Raw genomic sequence first — 16,672 nt, 5'->3', positions numbered from 1 at the left:
CCAGCTCGGTGAAGCTGCTCGACCGAGGAAGCCACACCCAACCTCGTGCCTGCTCCTCTCGTCTGGACCCACCATCGCGTCGCGAATATCGCCTCTCATCTTACGGCGCACACAGCCAGTCATTCTCTTCACCTCTCATGTAGCGGTCAGCGTTTTCTATCTAGCCTCGCCAGCAACATCACCTTACCTCATCACCACATCGTACTAGCTAACGCATTGTCGTCACTGATCCGCATCCCCTCGCAATGGGTCCCAGAAGACCTAGTTCGGCGACAGATGTCGACTCACGTATGCCGTTCGCATCGGCGGAGGCACTGCTATGGGGGCCAGAAATGAAACAACAGCACGTCCATCTGCTCACGGAGATGCGAACGCTTCAGCAGCATCATGAAGAATACGAAGCCCGCATCAGATCTACCGAACACGTTGCAGAGGCTGCCGAAGCTGCCACGTCCAGGGTCCGCCACTTGGAGCAACAACTCGCAGCGATCGAAGCTGAAGATGACGACAAGGCTTTCGAGAAGTGGGCAGCAGGCGAGATGACGCGCCTGGGCATATTCGTCGACACGAACAAGCACGTCAGGCAGAAGCAGATCGAGCTGGACAATGTTTTGTCTCATGCTGTGGACGGTCTCGACAAGCTCAAACAGGTCCCCAGGGAACTGAAGGGTGTTCTTCGACGTCTTGATCTTCTCGAAGCTGGTCGTAATCAAGACGCGCGTCGGATCGAGAGTTTAGAGCAAGAAGTCACCCGGCTCAAATCTACGCGGCAGGATCCCAAGTCCAAGTCCAACACCGCTGGCCCACAGACCGTTTCTAAGCCTCAGCATGGCATGCTAAGATCCATTCCACCGTCTCAATTACTCAACGCCGGAACTTCAGAAGTAACAAGTGACACGGACGATGAAGACCTGATACTCATGCCGGGTTTTGTACGTGAAGAGATTCAAGTACCCCGGAGTCCAGAGATGAGACATAGGTAAGAGCGGCCTTGGTAATGACCTTTTGTAACGCTAACGACTATTTCAGGGGACCAGTCGATACGTCTACTTCAACTGTACCTCCAGGTCATCCAGTGAAGTCAGCAAGACAAAGATTGATGCAGAGACCTTCGATCCACAACTCTATGTTACCACATCTGGCAGATGAACAGAGACAAGTCCGAACACCTGTTCCAAGGCCTGTTCAACCAGTATACGCTGCTCCCGTTGCAACACAGCTGGTCCATCACAACCGCCCGACTCATCCTTCGGCCCCGGCTCCGGTCCCAGCCCCAGCCCCAGTGCCGGTGCCTACACGAAAGCCTCGCCCACGTGCCAGAGTCGCCCCGCCTCCAACACAACTGGCCGACAAAACCATCACACGGAAGCGAAAGCAGCCTACAAAGGAGCCCCACACTCAAAGGCTGACTCGTGCTCAAGCTAAGAGGATGCAAGAACAGGATGCTGAAGAGCGAAAGCCGCACGTAACAGGTAGCGAATCACTCCTCCCACCAACACAGTTGGTCGAGCCAGCTCTTTCATCGCGCAAGAAGCAAAAGACTGCCCAGGATCAAGGACCAGACAATAGCAAGGCCAGATCCAGTACAGCGATTCGGCCCTCCGGCAGAGCTCCGGCAACCACAAAGCGCAATGTTGCTGTAAATCAAAGCAGAAACACGGCGATTGAACCCACTCAGTTGGTCACGAGAAGTCTTGCCAAGTCGAACATACCTAACGCTGCCACTTCAGCTGCCAAGAGGAGGAATCCCTCGCCAGTTCGACCGAGCGCTGTAAATGAGGAGCAGCAAAAGTCACTCGTTGTTATACTACGCAGTCCGCAGAAAGCGAGAGGGATGGGACGTAGCGAGAGCGATGATATGCATACCACCGTGGCAGACAGAGCTAAGAAGTCACCTCGCAAAGCAGCAGCAGCGCCACTGTCACGTTTGAAGGCCATCCCTAAGCCTTCGAGCTCGCGCAATACGGGCAACCGAGTTGAGCTAGCTGTTGGGTCTGGAACTAGGAAAAATCCTGTTAGGACGAAACAAGAGGTATCGGAACTCGATGATTTTTGGTATCCATCGGAAGCAAACGAGCCTCATTGATTGCCCTCGATTAGGGAACTGACACTATGTCTCGCTGAACTCGTACAAGCCCTCGCGATCCGCAACTCGCACCTCCAAACTTGCCTCTTCGATATCTTTTCCATCGACCTTCAGCCCTGCACGCATAACGTCGCCCGTCTTCACTGGGCCTACACCCTTCGGGGTTCCCGTAAGTACGATGTCGCCCTTCTCCAGTGTCATGACCCTGCTAATATCGCTCAGCTGTCTTGGGATTCGGAAAAGCATCAGCTCAGTGTTGTCAGACTGCTTCATCTCGTTGTTGACTGAGAGCCAAAGGTGTGCTTTCTGTGGGTCTGGGATTCTGTTTTTCGCGATGAAGTTGCTGATGGGCATGAACGTGTCGAAGCCTTTTGCGATAGACCATGGGAGTCCTTTTCTTTTCGCCTCGTCCTGCACGTTGCGAGCTGTCATATCGATGGCGAGAATGTAGCCTGGGTCGTGAATGTTAGTCGGATGGATCTCGATATACTGTTATATCTGGCTGGATGTATGGCGTTTTATGTACCTTCGATAGCATCCATAGCACCCTTCGTATCTTCAGGATGCAAATCCCGCAATGTCTTCCCCATGATGAGACCAAGCTCAACTTCATAGTGCATGTTTACACCACGTGGGCGTAGTACTGGGCCAGCGCCTGGCAGCAAGATAGACGACGGTGGCTTCAGAAAGAAGAAGGGCTGCTTAGGCGTAGCACTCGACAACTCCTTGATGTGGTCTGCATAGTTTCGGCCTATGCACATGACCTGTAACATGTCAGATTGCACGAAGAGCGTCTTTGCTAAACGTCTTCCTTCCAAGGTTACCAGGCTCGACCTTCACAACACGTATGCCAGAGGGACGGCACATGTCTTCACATAGGATGACAAGCGAGCAACTCTACAACTGCAGCCCTCACTTTAACGCGACTTCCCAGCCCTTTCTTCTTCTCTTAATCCGTTGATAGCGCGAACATGACACGAAATCACGTACCTTGCGGCAGTTTGCCCTGATAGCTTGGATACTCGCCATAATGATAACCAACGAACGTATTCAAGACAATGACCCAAAATCACGCGGAGATGACTGAAAGCAAAAGTCGCACACCGTCTTCGGCAAACTACTTAGCCGGCAATTGACGGGGGGAGTTTTGATCTGGGCCCCTGCCCGCCATGGGAAGTTGGGAACCGAGATGTGGGGTGAACGTCAGAGCTTCCAGGCCATGCATCCCACTTGCGCTCGCATCGCAACGCGACCAAACTTTCAGCACTTTCCCACGCTGCATTACACAGCTGTTACCACACACGAGCAAACAGGCCTCGGATTTCTCGTCAGCAATAGCAGATATGGCGCAAACCCAAGGAAACACAATGCAACTTGCGGAAATACTATCTGACCTCGTCTCCCTGCGCGTCTGTGTACGTTGCCCTTCCTACACCAACACACGTATACCCTTTCTAACACGAAATCGACTATAGGACCCCGCCGCAGCACTCGCCCTCGTATCCGCGCACTCGAATACCTCTACCTCCACATCACCCCCATCTTCTCACGATGCCGCCGCAAAGACCACGACGAACCAAATGTCATCAACAACAGTGGACGATGAGCAAGACCCAGAACTGAAGCGCGCAAAAGACCTGCTAAAATTCCACTACGAGGTCAAGGAGGCGCATAAGAGGGGAGAGTTGGGCAGGGGCCTGGAGGAAGCGAGGAGTTTGGTTAGGAAGGCTGTTGGGGGGTGAAGAGGGTTGGGGTTGAGGATGGAACTACAATACTATGAGTGGGAGCATGGAGAAGTGCTGGGAGAAGCCCAGCGCGAGAAGCGGGGACTCTGCGGCGAAGGTCAAGGGCGAGCCCTGTCTGGGGTCATGCTCAACAGCAGAGCTTGCACGGTGGGTATTGAGGAGACGGAATGGATGGGAACGTCAATGCGGAGGGAGACATTGTTGTGTCTACATGCACGTCGCTTCATGTCAGTAGTAACTTCTTGCGTGGAGTTGCGGTATACAAGACAGAATCTGAACAGGAGACACCAGGTGCATTTCGTGTACTGCAGTCTACATCGATAGATGAAAAGACTTTGCGGAGGGCTCCAGGGAATTGTAGCCGTCTGGGCTACATTTGTATCAACACAGCAACCTTCTTACACGTGTTGTAGTAGGTAAAGAAGAGCGTGCTACGAGAAGTTCGACCTTTATCATGTACGGTATGAAGCAGAGAGGAGGCGTTACACGTGAATAAAGACAAGGGTAATGATGAAATTGAGCTACGAGTAGCATCTACATAGGGGTAGGTAGTCAAAGCCAGGTAGAGGGAATTCTTAGGGAGACTTGAAGTTCACCACCACGATCCAAATACCAATCTTCCAATTCACTTCAAGATCCCGCAGCCGCGAGCATGGCATCTGCAATGGCCTTGACGTCCTCACCAGCCTTCTTCTTCTGGCGAAGAAGCACCATTATAGGGACGGACTCGGGCGGTGCGCGCATTGCTGCGAGAAGCTTGACTTTGTCGCGTTTGCGGGTTTTGCTGGTGGATGTTAGTATGAAAATAAGGGTAGTGTAGTATAGCGATATCGGAGGGGGAGTTAGTGTACTCACGTGGCAGTAGTGGCTACGGAAGGGGCTGGTGCTTCTGTTTCAGCTACAGACGGTGCCGGTTCCGGCGCTGGCGCTTCTGGAGGCTGAGGAGGCAGGTCTTCGGTCTCTGCGGCAGTATATGCAGGTGCTGCTTCCGGTTCGGGTGCTGCTTCTGCTGGTGCTTCTGGCTCTACTGCCCTAGACACCGGTGCGACCTCAGGTTCAGCCGTCGGTGCTGCCTCGGGCTCTTCCGCGACAGGTGGTGCAGGTGGAGGTTCTGTTGGTGCATCTGGAACTGGTTCAGATGGTGCATCTGGTTCGGCTGCACTCTCGACAGGCGCTGGCGTAGGTTCAGGGTCGGCAGCTGGTGGTGAAGGCTCTACAGGTGCTGTCTCAACGGGCTCTGTAGCAGGCACCTGCAACGTTGGCTCTGCTTCCGGCTCAGGTTCTGGTGATGTAGCCTCCTCGGGTGTTTCAACTTTGGGCTCTGCAGCTGGTGGCTCTGTTGTCGGCTCCTCGGGGACAGGTTCAGGTGCAGGATCTGCCGAACGCTGAACTGGTGCAGGAGAAGCTTCGGGCTCTTCAACTGGAGGCTGTGCTGCTGGCTCTTCTGGCGCGGCGTCAGGTGTTGGTTCAGCGGCAGGTTCAGACGGCTTTTCTTCAGGGGGCTCCTCTACAGGCTCGGGAGGTTCGGTTGCAGCTTCAGGCTCTTCAGCTGGTGGGTCTGCTGCTGGTTCTTCGGGGGCAGCTTCAGGTTCTGTATCCGGCTCAGGTGCAGGATCTGCGGGAGGTTGATCCGGGGTAGGTGCAGCTTCAGGCTCAGCTTCAGGCTCAGCTTCAGGCTCAGCTTCAGGCTCAGCTTCAGGCTCAGCTGCAGGCTCTTCTGGGGTAGCTTCAGGTGCCTCTTCAGCGGGTCCATCAGTCTGAGCTTCACCAGGGCCCTCCTCTGGTGGATTGGGAGGAGGTTTGAAATCAAGTTCCGGCGGTTCTGGCTCATCATCTGGCTCAGGTGCAGCTGTATCGGTGTCTTCAGGATATGGGTTAGGGGGCGGTTCGACAGGTAGTGGTGGTACGGGCCTGCCATGATGTCCGGGCTTCGCAGGCTTGTGAGGACGTTTGGGCTTGGTATGCTTCTCGGGTTGCTCCACAAGAGGCACGTCCGAAGCCGCAGCTTGGCCCGCCATGACAAGTGCGGATGGAATTAATGATAGACGAGAGATGCTAAGGAGGAACTATGAGAAGCAATTTGAGCGGTGAGATTGGACGCGGGAGAAAATGGTATGCTGGCCCAGGTAAGTGGATGGTTGTGGCCACATCCTATTTGATCGAGATAGCTTGACTCTGGAACAGAAAGAGAAGCCTTGACCCAAACATCCTGATCGAGTGACGGCAGGAAGAGATGCGTAAATACAGCAAGTACGCGTTCAGCCTTTCCCAACTTGGACTGCTGAGTTTAGCGATCGCGGCCACTGCATGATCGCTTTCGACACGGATATCGAGCTGGTCGAGATTGGCGAGTCCTACTATTTCCGGAGCTCTTACCCCGAGGGTGGGCGCGATGGAAAGTATTGGACTGGGCGCGATTGGAAGCGCGACGCTGCCGACTTCGACGAGATGGCAGGGGAGGCTGGAGATTCAGACGATTTGTCATCTACAACAGAGAGAGCGGGAGCCGCCTAGAGACCCGCCTACTTCTTTAAGCCTTGGCCTGTGTTTGTACAAATGTACTTACTACGTTTCTAGTGTGCAACTGTCTGCTGGCAATAGCTTATATAGATATGCAGTCTGCGCTCTACCTCGAGACATGCAGCACGTATTGCATCTTCAATCCTTGATGTTGTTCGAAGGTGAGTACAGTAGACTCATGGCTACAATAGCAAGGCCTTCTATTTCGAGCGTACCACCTTATTCACGGAGAAACTCAAACACTGTAGAGCCTACATCAATATAAAAACATGCAAAGTAGGTGACTTAACGTCAATGTAGGCTCTAGACCTGTTCGACTTTTTCTTTCTTGTATGATGTGGTACGCTCGCAACAATGAAGTGTTTGCCGCGAATCGCAGTCTGCAGTATCTGAGTTCAAGATGTGGCAGGGAAAGCGTGCCCAGGTGAGGGTTGGGACAGGTGACGACAACGTTAGCGTCGGTCGTACCTGCATGAACGACGTAATTCCCGGAGGTTGCCGCCAAGCCCGCAGATGGGCCCGCCCGAGCTCCAGCTTTCACTGTCGCGAACTCGTCTTCCCGCACACGCGTCACCCCATTTTTCTTGCAACTCCACACTATCTCAAGTCCTCAAAATGGCGCTCAGCATCGATCAGAAGCGCCTCAAGGCGACAAAGTTCCCTCCCGAGTTTGACAAGAAGGTCGACATCGAGAAAGTCAACATCGATCTGATGAAGAAGTGGATTGCTAACAGGATCACCACTATCCTCGGTGACGAAGATGACATTGTGGTCGAGACGTGCTACAATCTCATTGAGCAGAATCAATTTGTCAGTAACCCTCCAGTTGACACAACGGAATGTTTGCTGACGGACGCAGCCCAAAATCAAGGAAATCCAGATTCAGCTCACGGGCTTCCTCAACAAGGAGACCGCACCTTTCTGTAAAGAACTATGGGATCTCATGCTGAGTGCGCAGGATAGTCCCATGGGTGTGCCCCGAGAATTGCTCGAAGCGAAGAAGGCCGAATTGCAACAGGAGCAGGTAAGTTAGGTCAGAGGCTTGCTCATTTACCATCGCTGACAACTCATAGCTTTCCAAAGCCGCTGCCGATGCTCGCCGTGCTGAAGAACAGGCGCAGAACGCTATGATTGACTCGTTCCGTCAGAGCGAGCGTCCGGAACGACCCGAGCGTGGCCCTGAACGTGGCCGTGGCGGAGGAGGAGGACGATTCCGTGGTAGTGATCGTAGGGGACGTGGAAGAGACTTTGACAGAGGACTTCCGCGTCGCGATCGCGACTCAAGATCACCACCGTATGTGTTAGGCCTGTACGCTCGAAATCAAGACTGCTGACATGTGACAGGAGACGAAGACCCTCCCCACCGAATCGCGAGCGCGATGTTTACATACCTGGAGGAGGTCGTGGTCGCGGGCGTGGAGGCCGTCGCGACAGGTCTCGCGAGCGTCGTCGCTCACCTTCGGGCAGTCGTTCTGCATCTCCACCAGCTCGTCGTACACGTCGCTCACCATCGTCAGAACCCTCTCGATCTCCACCACCACGACGTCGACCGCGGCGTTCTCCGTCAGCTGACCGCTCAAGATCTCCTCCTCGTCGTACGCGCCGTCGGTCTCCTTCCCGTAGCAAGTCTCCACCCGCAAGACGAAGGAGAGACCGGTCTCGAAGCCGGGACAGCAGGAGGCCGCCCAGGCCCATTTCGCGATCTAGTTCCCCGCCAATCAGAAACAAGTCGAGCTCACCAGCACCCAGGCTGCGATCACGTTCACGATCACGAACTCCTCCCCGCCGCCGGCGTCGCTCCCCATCGAGCTCTATGTCTATAAGCCCTGCACGACCGCGGCGGCGCAGACGTTCTACTTCATCTGGGGCTGATTCAAACGGCTCTCGTGCCGACATCAAGAAGCGTAAACGATCCGTTAGCTCTAGCAGGTCACGTTCTCGCAGCAAAACCGGTAGGGCTAGACGTCGTGTCACTCGCTCACCCACAGGATCACCGGCTCGTGGAGAAGGTACTCCCAAGTCATAGGCTGTCTATAAGCACGCTCTCTGCAAGGCATGCTTAACGGGACCGCGTTCTTCCTATGCAGAAGCGAAGCGTTGTTGGCGGTGTCGCCCAGTGAAGAGAGCATACGATCGATACCAGTCACTGCCGTTTACATCTGAAAAGCAAAGGAAAAGGCGACTATGTTCAATCGCTGCTTTCCATCAGATGCTTGAATCATATCCTTGCCCACGCGCCATGGAGGACCTCAAAACATGATGACATGGATGGATAGAGAATGTCTGTACTGCAACTACGCCCATTAATATTCCGATGGTCATTTGTACTCTAGACCGTTTTACATATCGCAACCCTGAGCATTCATTTCCAATTCCCCTTCTACTACGTCCCTAACATCAATGCGGTGTATCGCATAGTTCTTCGCGGCTCTAGTGTTGTAGCAAAAGCCAAGTATACAGAATAAGCTACCCGCGATAGAAAACGCAGTAGAAATCCATGTAGTTCGCAGTCTCCTCTATGGTATGAGAAATAACGTCGGTTACGTTCCTATGGCATATGCGGCTTTCGCGTAGATACTAGTATGGGGCTTCTCGGCGCGATATATGTCTCGGGCTTCGGCGTGGCGCTGCGACGCTATGACAAAGTAACGCACGCGTGCAGGGCCGTTCGCGGAAGTACAAGGTGTGACCTGTGATCCGGCACTTTTCCATGGTCATGCCATGTGGCCTTCCAAGCGGAACCTTAGTGCCTTCAGGGGTCATCGGCGCGTGATGAGGTCTGTAGTCTTTTCGCGGAAGTTCAGTCATCAAAACCTCGTTTCGCGGCCTCATCCTTTGCGCCGTTTGCACTGTGCAGCCACGACACTAATGTCGTCAAGCTTTCCTAGAATGATGTCAGCAGAGAACCTCGCCCATGTAGGTAGCTGTACGAACCTCCTTCAATAGACAAGCCCTCATCAATCGCCTTCTCCATATACGGACTCTCGGCAAACGGGTCTTGAGCAATCTCTCTCGCAGCATTGACTAGCTGCTGCGCTACAAATTGCATGCCATCAGCATAAGTCTGGTCTTCTGTGTCTTTCTCCTTGTCTCCGTTCCACTTCTCCATGCTCTCGCAGATGTTTTCCACGATTTCATGTTCCCACAAATTGTCTACCACGCCATCCGACATTGCCAGGACGACATCTTCCTCCTGGATTTCTACACAATCCATGGCTGCGTTGTTGTCCGGAGTGTCTGGGCTATTAGTCCCTAACTGGCGCGGGCAATCGAACCAGTGCCACTGCTCTTGCGTTTTGTATATGACCTCCTTGCTGCTCGGCCGTATGACGAGGATCTGGGAATCGCCCAGTTGCGTTACGTAGAGTAAGGGGTGGTCGGGTTGCTCGTTATCCGCACCGAGGAGTGCTCCGCAAGCGGTGGTCGTGCCGTGCCATTCGTTGGGAGAGGAGGTCGCTTGCTTTGTGAGTTCGTATGCGGTCTGGAGGTATGTGACGGGGTTTGGAGGTGAGGTGGAGGAGTAGGATGCGCTCTCGATTTCGAGGGACCAGAAATGTGCGATTAGGCGGGACCATAGACTGCAGAGTGTAATTAGCACTTGTACGTCTTGAGGCGACTATACGGCACGCGACTTACGCAGCATGACCCTTTTCTCTTGTTGCCCATGCGCCCACACCGTCGTTTGCCGCAATGAAGCTCTCACTGACTAGCACCGCATCGTCCCCATTTGTGACGCCTCTTATCATCTGCCCATTGACTGTCGGTCGGCGATCACGACTCTTGTTGTGCGTGCTCAGGGGCTCAGAGAAACTCGTCGAAGGCAGCGACAGGAAAGGCGGAGGAAACGGCCGCGAAGGCCTCTTTGCGAAGAGCGCATATCCAGCCTCGAAGTAGAAAGGCAACTTGGACTTGGGCGGCTCAGCGTTATCAGGAACAGGCGTAGTCGTGCCAGCGCCCGTTTGCGCTTTGGACGCTTGCTGAGAATACCATCTCGAACGCTGCGGGAAGACGATTACTGGCGACTTTCGTTGTGCTAGTCTCCAGGCTTGTGATAGTTGGTGCTGGAGGAGGGGTCTACTGCGCATGCGAAAGGAAGGTGCGAGCATGCCAGCGATGGAGTATGCAGAGAAAGAAAAAGTTCTGTTGAGGACTTTTGCGTCCAGGAATGTTCAACCCAAAAAACCATGCGGAGCCGTCGCTCTACCTTCCGGTGTGTGGGGAACCCGAGAATGCGGTTTGCGCATGGCGACCATGGATCGGGAATGTGAGGACATGAGTCAGCAAGTGGTATTGCCGTCTACCATGACGTGTGGGGGAGTCGAAGGTTCACCTCACGCGAGAAACGGCCATGCAAAGATTAAGGAGAGTTAACATAGTCGAGTAAGGTTGCACAAACATGATCTACGGGACATGGTCTTGTACACGTTTTTAGGTATTAGTGCAGCGTGCCCAGGTAGACAGGCTAGGGATCATCGCTACCTCTGGCGCTGTCGCATGGCCGGATAGGCCTGGGTACTGCAAACACGTATTTATAATATTCTGAAAGAGCATGTGTCGCTTTCCCTACTACTTAGATTTGTACATGTTTTTCTGTAGTTTCTAACTTAAGCTGTACGGCGCAACGATATGTATATCTAGCTTTCGCAACAGCCCAGAGACTACTTGTGTCGTAGATGACTACTTTCTGAGGATCATTGTCCTTCAAGCCGTGTTGAATTGAGCTTCCATAGCATTGCCATAGGGTATACCAGATAAACGCCTGCCAATGCATCCTGCGATGTTATTCCATTGCCCATCACCGAGCATCCCAAGCCAGCTTATGCCCTCCTCTTCGCAAAGTTCTCTAGATCCGCCCGTGTAGCCACGCCCAGGACGAACTTCCTGCTCGCGTCTGTCACTACCGCAAACTCCTGCTTTCCGCTTCCGTCTACCCCGCCGGCGAAGAACTCCTCGAGCTCTTCCAGAGGCGTCTCGGTGGTGATGACCTTGTATCGCCTGCCGCGACGTTGGAACTTGTGCATGGCAGCCTCAACTGGGTCGCTGTCCTTGACTTTACCCTCTTTGAGGAGTTGCTGGAGATGCGGGATGCTGATGTAGCCGAGTAGGGCGCGGTTCGTTTGCGAGATGACTGTGAGGTGTGTGTAGTCGCGCTCAAGGCCGGACATGAGCGCCCATGATATGGGGTCCGAGGGCTGGATGGACAGCGCAGGCGGGGGGTCAAGGTCTTCTACGGTCGCCTGCGGGTCGTTAGACCTGGCATGCTGGGTAATCGAGCATACATACACCACGGTATTTGTCCGCCCATAGTGCTTGGTAGTCGCTGGTAGACGTGCCATTGGCGGTGGGCGCTTCAGCTGCCATTGTTCTGGTGGGAAGATATTGCGGGGATGTTTGTTACGCAACTTTCAGAGGAAAGCTAGGGATGCAGATCGCCGGGTCGTCGATTGCCTTGCGCTAGTAATTGCAGCATGCGCGGACCGGGCTCTAGCGGGTAAGGCTTTTGCAGTACCTGTGTGTTTCAGAACGTATGACAGACGTTCTAGCCGGCCTGCAAGCACCTGCGTAAGCCTACCCAGGTACGGCCGCAGGTATCCTGAATGCACCCTCGACATTGCCGTCTGATCGTCCCGACTAATGCGCTTTCCATGCTACATCCTTCACGTGTCGGCTTGGTCTTCCTGACCAGATTGGGCTTTCAGACTGCGGCTCTTCTTAGGGCACGCATGGTTTTGCAGCGCTTAATAGTACACGTGATGGGCGGTCCACTAGCGACAACCACAGGTCTCGCTCGTAGGAGCCGCCCGCTTCGAACACCATCAACGCCCTCACACCGCGAGCAAGTGCATGTCTTGCTTCATTCATGTGCAGATTCCGGATATCCGCTCTGTACTCTTAATATTTATTTACCGCACGACGACCACACGATGGCACTACCCGCGCACCACTGCCCCTCGATCGCCCACGTAAACCGGTCGGACGAACGACAATCGCATACATCGCACTAGTAACCACATCGGACGAAGGCATTGATGGATATGGAGACCGCATGGCTGGGGCCTCGACGCTGGCCTGGTGCTGGCCCCCGTGCCTTGGCTCTGCGAAAGCCGCTTTGACGAGGCCTCATGTTGGTGCGCTTTATGTTCGGAGGTCGCGACAACCATCATGATCATCATCATCGCATACCGCAACAGGGGACATTTTCGTATTGGGTTTCTCGGCATTGCTTCGCATATGTCCAAAAGATGAATGCTGCCGGCGACTGAATTACTCGAGGCGATAAAAAGCAAGCCATCTTGCTTCACAGCATTTGCACGATATCGGACCACCAGACAATGGTCAAGCATGGGTCTACACCTGGAAGCGATATACAACCGTGTTACCGCCGTGGGCATTACACAAGAGACGGCAGATGCAGGCTTATCGATAATCACGCGGATGCGGGCCACCCCCGTCTCGGACTATGACAATCCGGGGAAGCCTTCCACCTAGGAGGGACCATTCTCAATCCTGACTGAAGATACTACTGACCCTGTGTCTTGTTCTAGGAAATTTGTCATGCGTAACAGATATGCATCCCTTGTTCATCCCTTGGTTCTACGAGGTGATCCAGACAGTACAGGAGCATGGTCATTTCTAGGTCTCGCAGTATGGTTTCGAATACCGCTGTCGAGGCTCATGATTTTGATCGTTAGCACGTTCATGATTGCGCTCTTATCCCGTATTTGAGTTGGTTACAGATCCTCTCCGATGCATACCTTTCCTGCATATCGTACGCAGAGTCCCACTGCTTCTAACTTTCCAATTCTGTACAGGGCATCTTCATTTTCATTACGCCTTCACTCACTCGAGAAAGACACGTCTGAGAATTTGGTAAAGAGATGGAACTCGTGCGATCTGTACATGGATACAGTGACGTATGAACCGGCCTGTATTGAAGTACGCAGCCAGGTTAACGAGCTCATGATGCCCTAAAAGTAGATCCGAGGAACAACAAGGCTTCACTCATTATGGGACTGACACAGCATGATATTCGGTCCTTAGAGGTGGGGTTTACTGATTTCATCTATCATACTACAAGGTATTTCTGAAGGGCCTTAGAGACGTCGCGATGTACTTCATCAAGGCAGATGTACCAAACTTCCAATTTTGACTGCGCAGCTAGAGCTGTCGCGCAGGAGAGAGGTCGCGAAGGCATAGGGGACAATGGAGCTGGCAGGGTCGTTGGCTTTGTCTCGATGGTAAGATCCGGAATTTTGGTAAAGTGCAGGCTAGACTACGGTGAGTGTTTCTTTGTTTTATCTAAATTCAACAATACTTAAGCTGACGATGTTCTAGTAGTAACCGAAATGCAAAATACCCTGACAAGCCTACCCTGAGCACGTCCAAAACCCCGCAGCTCAGCGTTCTCACTTGGTGCCTCGCAACTTAGCCGCTCATATCTCACCATCGTCGCAACACGAGTGTCATCTTCTAGCGACGAGCACACTGACCTCACAGAACGAGAAAGAGCTGGGAAAGGTGGTCCTCAACAAGTGTCGCTGCCATCGGCCTGCGCTCTTACCTCGAGGGATTCGTCTAGCTCGTCAGTGGCGGCTTCTCAGTCACAGCCGATCGACCGCTCACCATAGCTCAACAAAGCGAGAAAGGCATAATCGAAAGAGCTGCGCCGACGTGGAAAAACCGTCACTTTCGCATCATCAGCAAGCTTCGTGCACAAGTATCAGAACAGTGGGTTTGCTTGGCCGGAGGCGCGGCTGCTCTCAGGGCTGTACTCCTGCACGGACCCAAGTCATCGCATCGCGCGAAACCTCCCACGACGCAGCAAACACGCCACACTTGCTGCAACATTACCAAAACTTCACCGGTGCCTAAACGAACGATTCTCAATTACCTCGCACTTTTTCGAACGCGATAGCTCGTGTGGTGCGTGCAGGCCGAAGAACGTCACGTGCTGCGCCTGGCGTCGCTGGAAAGTTCAAGAGTTGCGTCTCCGATCTCTTCTTTCTTGCCCTCCCCACACCACCACAATACGACCCAACCACCTCACCCACCGCGCACCATCGATCTACCCGGTCGACCATCAATCACGCGACACTGCCATCGCGCCCGACACATCGACGAGGTAATTCGCGAATCTGCGCCTCCCTTACGCGTCAACACGACATCGTACAAGCGTGAGCTCGACTCGCACAATGGCGGACGAGGCCAACCCACCCGTGTCTGCGGACACCACCAACACTGCTGAACTGCCGACGCGTTCTTCAGACGCTGTTGCAGAGCCTGCTGTCGCTGAGGCAAAGCCGGCTGAGGACGGTGTCATAGCCACCTCAGGTGTCGCCGAAGGTAACCAATCATCTGCTCGTGAAATTTACAGGGCGCAGTAGCTAACGCGATCGCGAACTAGTTCCCGAAGACGACGCTGCTCAAAAAGACGATGCCGCGAAGGAAGACGTCACTGCTGACGCGCAGGCAGAGCCAACCACGGCCAGCGACGACGCAGGTAAGTCCAGCCATGCTTGATTCCGAGCCTCGGGCTACCAGCGTATTACCATCGCGTACTAACCCATTATCTCAGATGCCGCCCCTGCCTCCGACGCGCCAGCAACGAATGGCACCCCAGCACCGAAGAAGGCTGCCAACGGCAAGCGCAAATCAGGCGCAGGTGTCCCCGAGCACAAGAAGAAGACACCGGCTAAGAAGGGAAAGAAGCCGCCACCTGAGCTGCGTCTGAATGTCTCGCCTGGTGACATGTTCATGGTCGCCATGCGGGGTTACCAGCCGTGGCCAGTCATTGTTTGCGATGAACAAATGCTCCCAGAGTCGCTGCTTAGCAAACGTCCTGTCAGTGCTAAGCGCATTGACGGTACATATCGCGAAGACTTTCTCGAGGGCGGCAAAAACGCTAAGGATCGGAGATACCCGGTCATGTTCCTCGGCACCAACGAATTCGCATGGCAGGTCAACACTGAGCTGTTATCATTCGACATCGAGGAGGTGAAGAAGGACGTGGAGTCTAGCAATCAAGGCAAGAAGAACAAGCAGCTCTGGGAAGCGTATCAAATCGCGGCTGAGGGTCACGATCTGGCACACTTCAAGGAGATGCTGGCTGCCCACGAATCTGCGATGCAAGAAGACGTGGAGCAGAAGGAGCAAAAGAAGAAGGAGAAGGCTGAGAAGTCAGCCAAGCGTAAAAGCACAGCCCCTGACGACTCAGAAGACGTTGAGATGGGAGAAGCTGGCGACGATGCTGCCCCTGCAAAGAAGGCGAAGGCCACCAAGAAGCGCAAGAAGGATGATCAGAGCGATGGCGAAAATGAGAAGGTATGCACCGCATATACCCGTCGATTTACGCACTCTAATTTACTTACAGGCTGTAAAGACTCCCAAGATTAAATTGACGACTGGCAAGACACCAAAGGCCGCATCGGCCGCGAAACCCAAGAAGGAGCCCAAGTCTAAGAAGAAAGCGAGTGAAGAAGCTGCGCCTGAAACACCAGAGGAGGCTCCTATGACTGAAGAGGAGCGACTAGTGAAGCGCGAGAAGCAAGTTCTCTACCTCCGTCATCGCTTGCAAAAGGGCTTCCTCTCGCGCGACCAGAAACCAAAAGACGAGGACATGACGAGCATGGACGAGTACCTAAAGCAGCTTGAGGCTCACGAGGATCTGGAGGCCGATGTCATCAGGAAGACCAAGGTTCACAAGGTACTGAGGGCAATTCAGAAGCTTGAAACTATTCCGATGGAGGACGCGTACCACTTCAAGCAGCGCTCCAGTGATCTTCTCTCCAAGTGGAACCCTGCTCTGGCGTCTGAGCCTGAGGCTGCTGCTGCCAACGGCGTTAAGAGCGAAGATCGGGAGAAATCTGAGTCTGCCAAAGACGAGGCGCCGTCTGCTGAGAAGACCACAGAGGAAGATAAGAAGGACGATGCTAATACCGATGCCGCCGTCACCAAGACCGCTGACGAGGATGGCGATGTGCAAATGTCGGAAGCCGACAAAGAGGTCATCAAGGATGCGCCTGCAGCGCAAGAAGAGGCTGAAAAGAGCGCAGAAGGCGTCGAGAAGGCGACAGCTGAATCTGAGACAGCTGTTGCGGCAACGGATGATGCGTCCACCTAAACGCGGCGCGCTCATGAGCAATGGGCAAGGAACTGGCGTCTTCGGCTCGGTTGCGGTCGTCTTTCTGCAGTAACCTGACTGCAATACTGAAGCGCAACGGCTTGCGATGGTTGGTATGAGCATGCCCTAACAAAACGCGTTCGGCTATCTCTACAGCTGGCGCACCAGCTTTCGTATTTGGACGACAGGGGTCATCGGTGT

The 16,672-nt window shown here is 53.8% G+C and overlaps 8 protein-coding genes across 8 annotated transcripts; 4 read left to right on the top strand and 4 right to left on the bottom strand.

Annotated features, from left to right (window-relative positions):
* Positions 1–245: 245 nt before the first annotated feature.
* On the top strand, positions 246–983 carry J4E90_004254 (uncharacterized protein; the record flags this gene model as incomplete). Its single annotated transcript, XM_051433819.1, has 2 exons — positions 246–249; positions 277–983. 2 exons carry the CDS (start codon positions 246–248, stop codon positions 981–983), a joined length of 711 nt encoding a protein of 236 aa, XP_051292337.1.
* Positions 984–2,110: 1,127 nt separating this feature from the next.
* J4E90_004253 (uncharacterized protein) lies at positions 2,111–2,706 on the bottom strand (the record flags this gene model as incomplete). The annotated part of the gene is made up of 2 exons (XM_051433818.1): positions 2,111–2,538; positions 2,613–2,706. 2 exons carry the CDS (start codon positions 2,704–2,706, stop codon positions 2,111–2,113), a joined length of 522 nt encoding a protein of 173 aa, XP_051292336.1.
* A 723-nt stretch (positions 2,707–3,429) lies between these two features.
* Positions 3,430–3,828, top strand: J4E90_004252 (uncharacterized protein; the record flags this gene model as incomplete). Its single annotated transcript, XM_051433817.1, has 2 exons — positions 3,430–3,501; positions 3,562–3,828. The coding sequence occupies 2 exons, from the start codon at positions 3,430–3,432 to the stop codon at positions 3,826–3,828; spliced, it is 339 nt and encodes a 112-aa protein (XP_051292335.1).
* A 633-nt stretch (positions 3,829–4,461) lies between these two features.
* On the bottom strand, positions 4,462–5,849 carry J4E90_004251 (uncharacterized protein; the record flags this gene model as incomplete). Its single annotated transcript, XM_051433816.1, has 2 exons — positions 4,462–4,615; positions 4,687–5,849. The coding sequence occupies 2 exons, from the start codon at positions 5,847–5,849 to the stop codon at positions 4,462–4,464; spliced, it is 1,317 nt and encodes a 438-aa protein (XP_051292334.1).
* A 1,117-nt stretch (positions 5,850–6,966) lies between these two features.
* On the top strand, positions 6,967–8,058 carry J4E90_004250 (uncharacterized protein; the record flags this gene model as incomplete). Its single annotated transcript, XM_051433815.1, has 6 exons — positions 6,967–7,161; positions 7,211–7,375; positions 7,425–7,578; positions 7,637–7,645; positions 7,696–7,766; positions 7,975–8,058. 6 exons carry the CDS (start codon positions 6,967–6,969, stop codon positions 8,056–8,058), a joined length of 678 nt encoding a protein of 225 aa, XP_051292333.1.
* A 1,121-nt stretch (positions 8,059–9,179) lies between these two features.
* J4E90_004249 (uncharacterized protein) lies at positions 9,180–10,436 on the bottom strand (the record flags this gene model as incomplete). The annotated part of the gene is made up of 3 exons (XM_051433814.1): positions 9,180–9,235; positions 9,286–9,929; positions 9,988–10,436. The coding sequence occupies 3 exons, from the start codon at positions 10,434–10,436 to the stop codon at positions 9,180–9,182; spliced, it is 1,149 nt and encodes a 382-aa protein (XP_051292332.1).
* Positions 10,437–11,168: 732 nt separating this feature from the next.
* Positions 11,169–11,712, bottom strand: J4E90_004248 (uncharacterized protein; the record flags this gene model as incomplete). Its single annotated transcript, XM_051433813.1, has 2 exons — positions 11,169–11,588; positions 11,635–11,712. The coding sequence occupies 2 exons, from the start codon at positions 11,710–11,712 to the stop codon at positions 11,169–11,171; spliced, it is 498 nt and encodes a 165-aa protein (XP_051292331.1).
* A 2,831-nt stretch (positions 11,713–14,543) lies between these two features.
* Positions 14,544–16,471, top strand: J4E90_004247 (uncharacterized protein; the record flags this gene model as incomplete). Its single annotated transcript, XM_051433812.1, has 4 exons — positions 14,544–14,694; positions 14,756–14,851; positions 14,927–15,672; positions 15,722–16,471. 4 exons carry the CDS (start codon positions 14,544–14,546, stop codon positions 16,469–16,471), a joined length of 1,743 nt encoding a protein of 580 aa, XP_051292330.1.
* Between the last annotated feature and the right edge of the window lie 201 nt (positions 16,472–16,672).

The sequence above is a fragment of the Alternaria incomplexa genome (assembly GCF_024043165.1).
Source record: "Alternaria incomplexa strain BMP 0042 chromosome Unknown scaffold_5, whole genome shotgun sequence".
NCBI lineage: Eukaryota > Fungi > Ascomycota > Dothideomycetes > Pleosporales > Pleosporaceae > Alternaria > Alternaria incomplexa.
The sequence above is the reverse complement of the archived record's forward strand: the minus strand, read 5'-3'. Positions and strand labels throughout refer to the sequence as shown.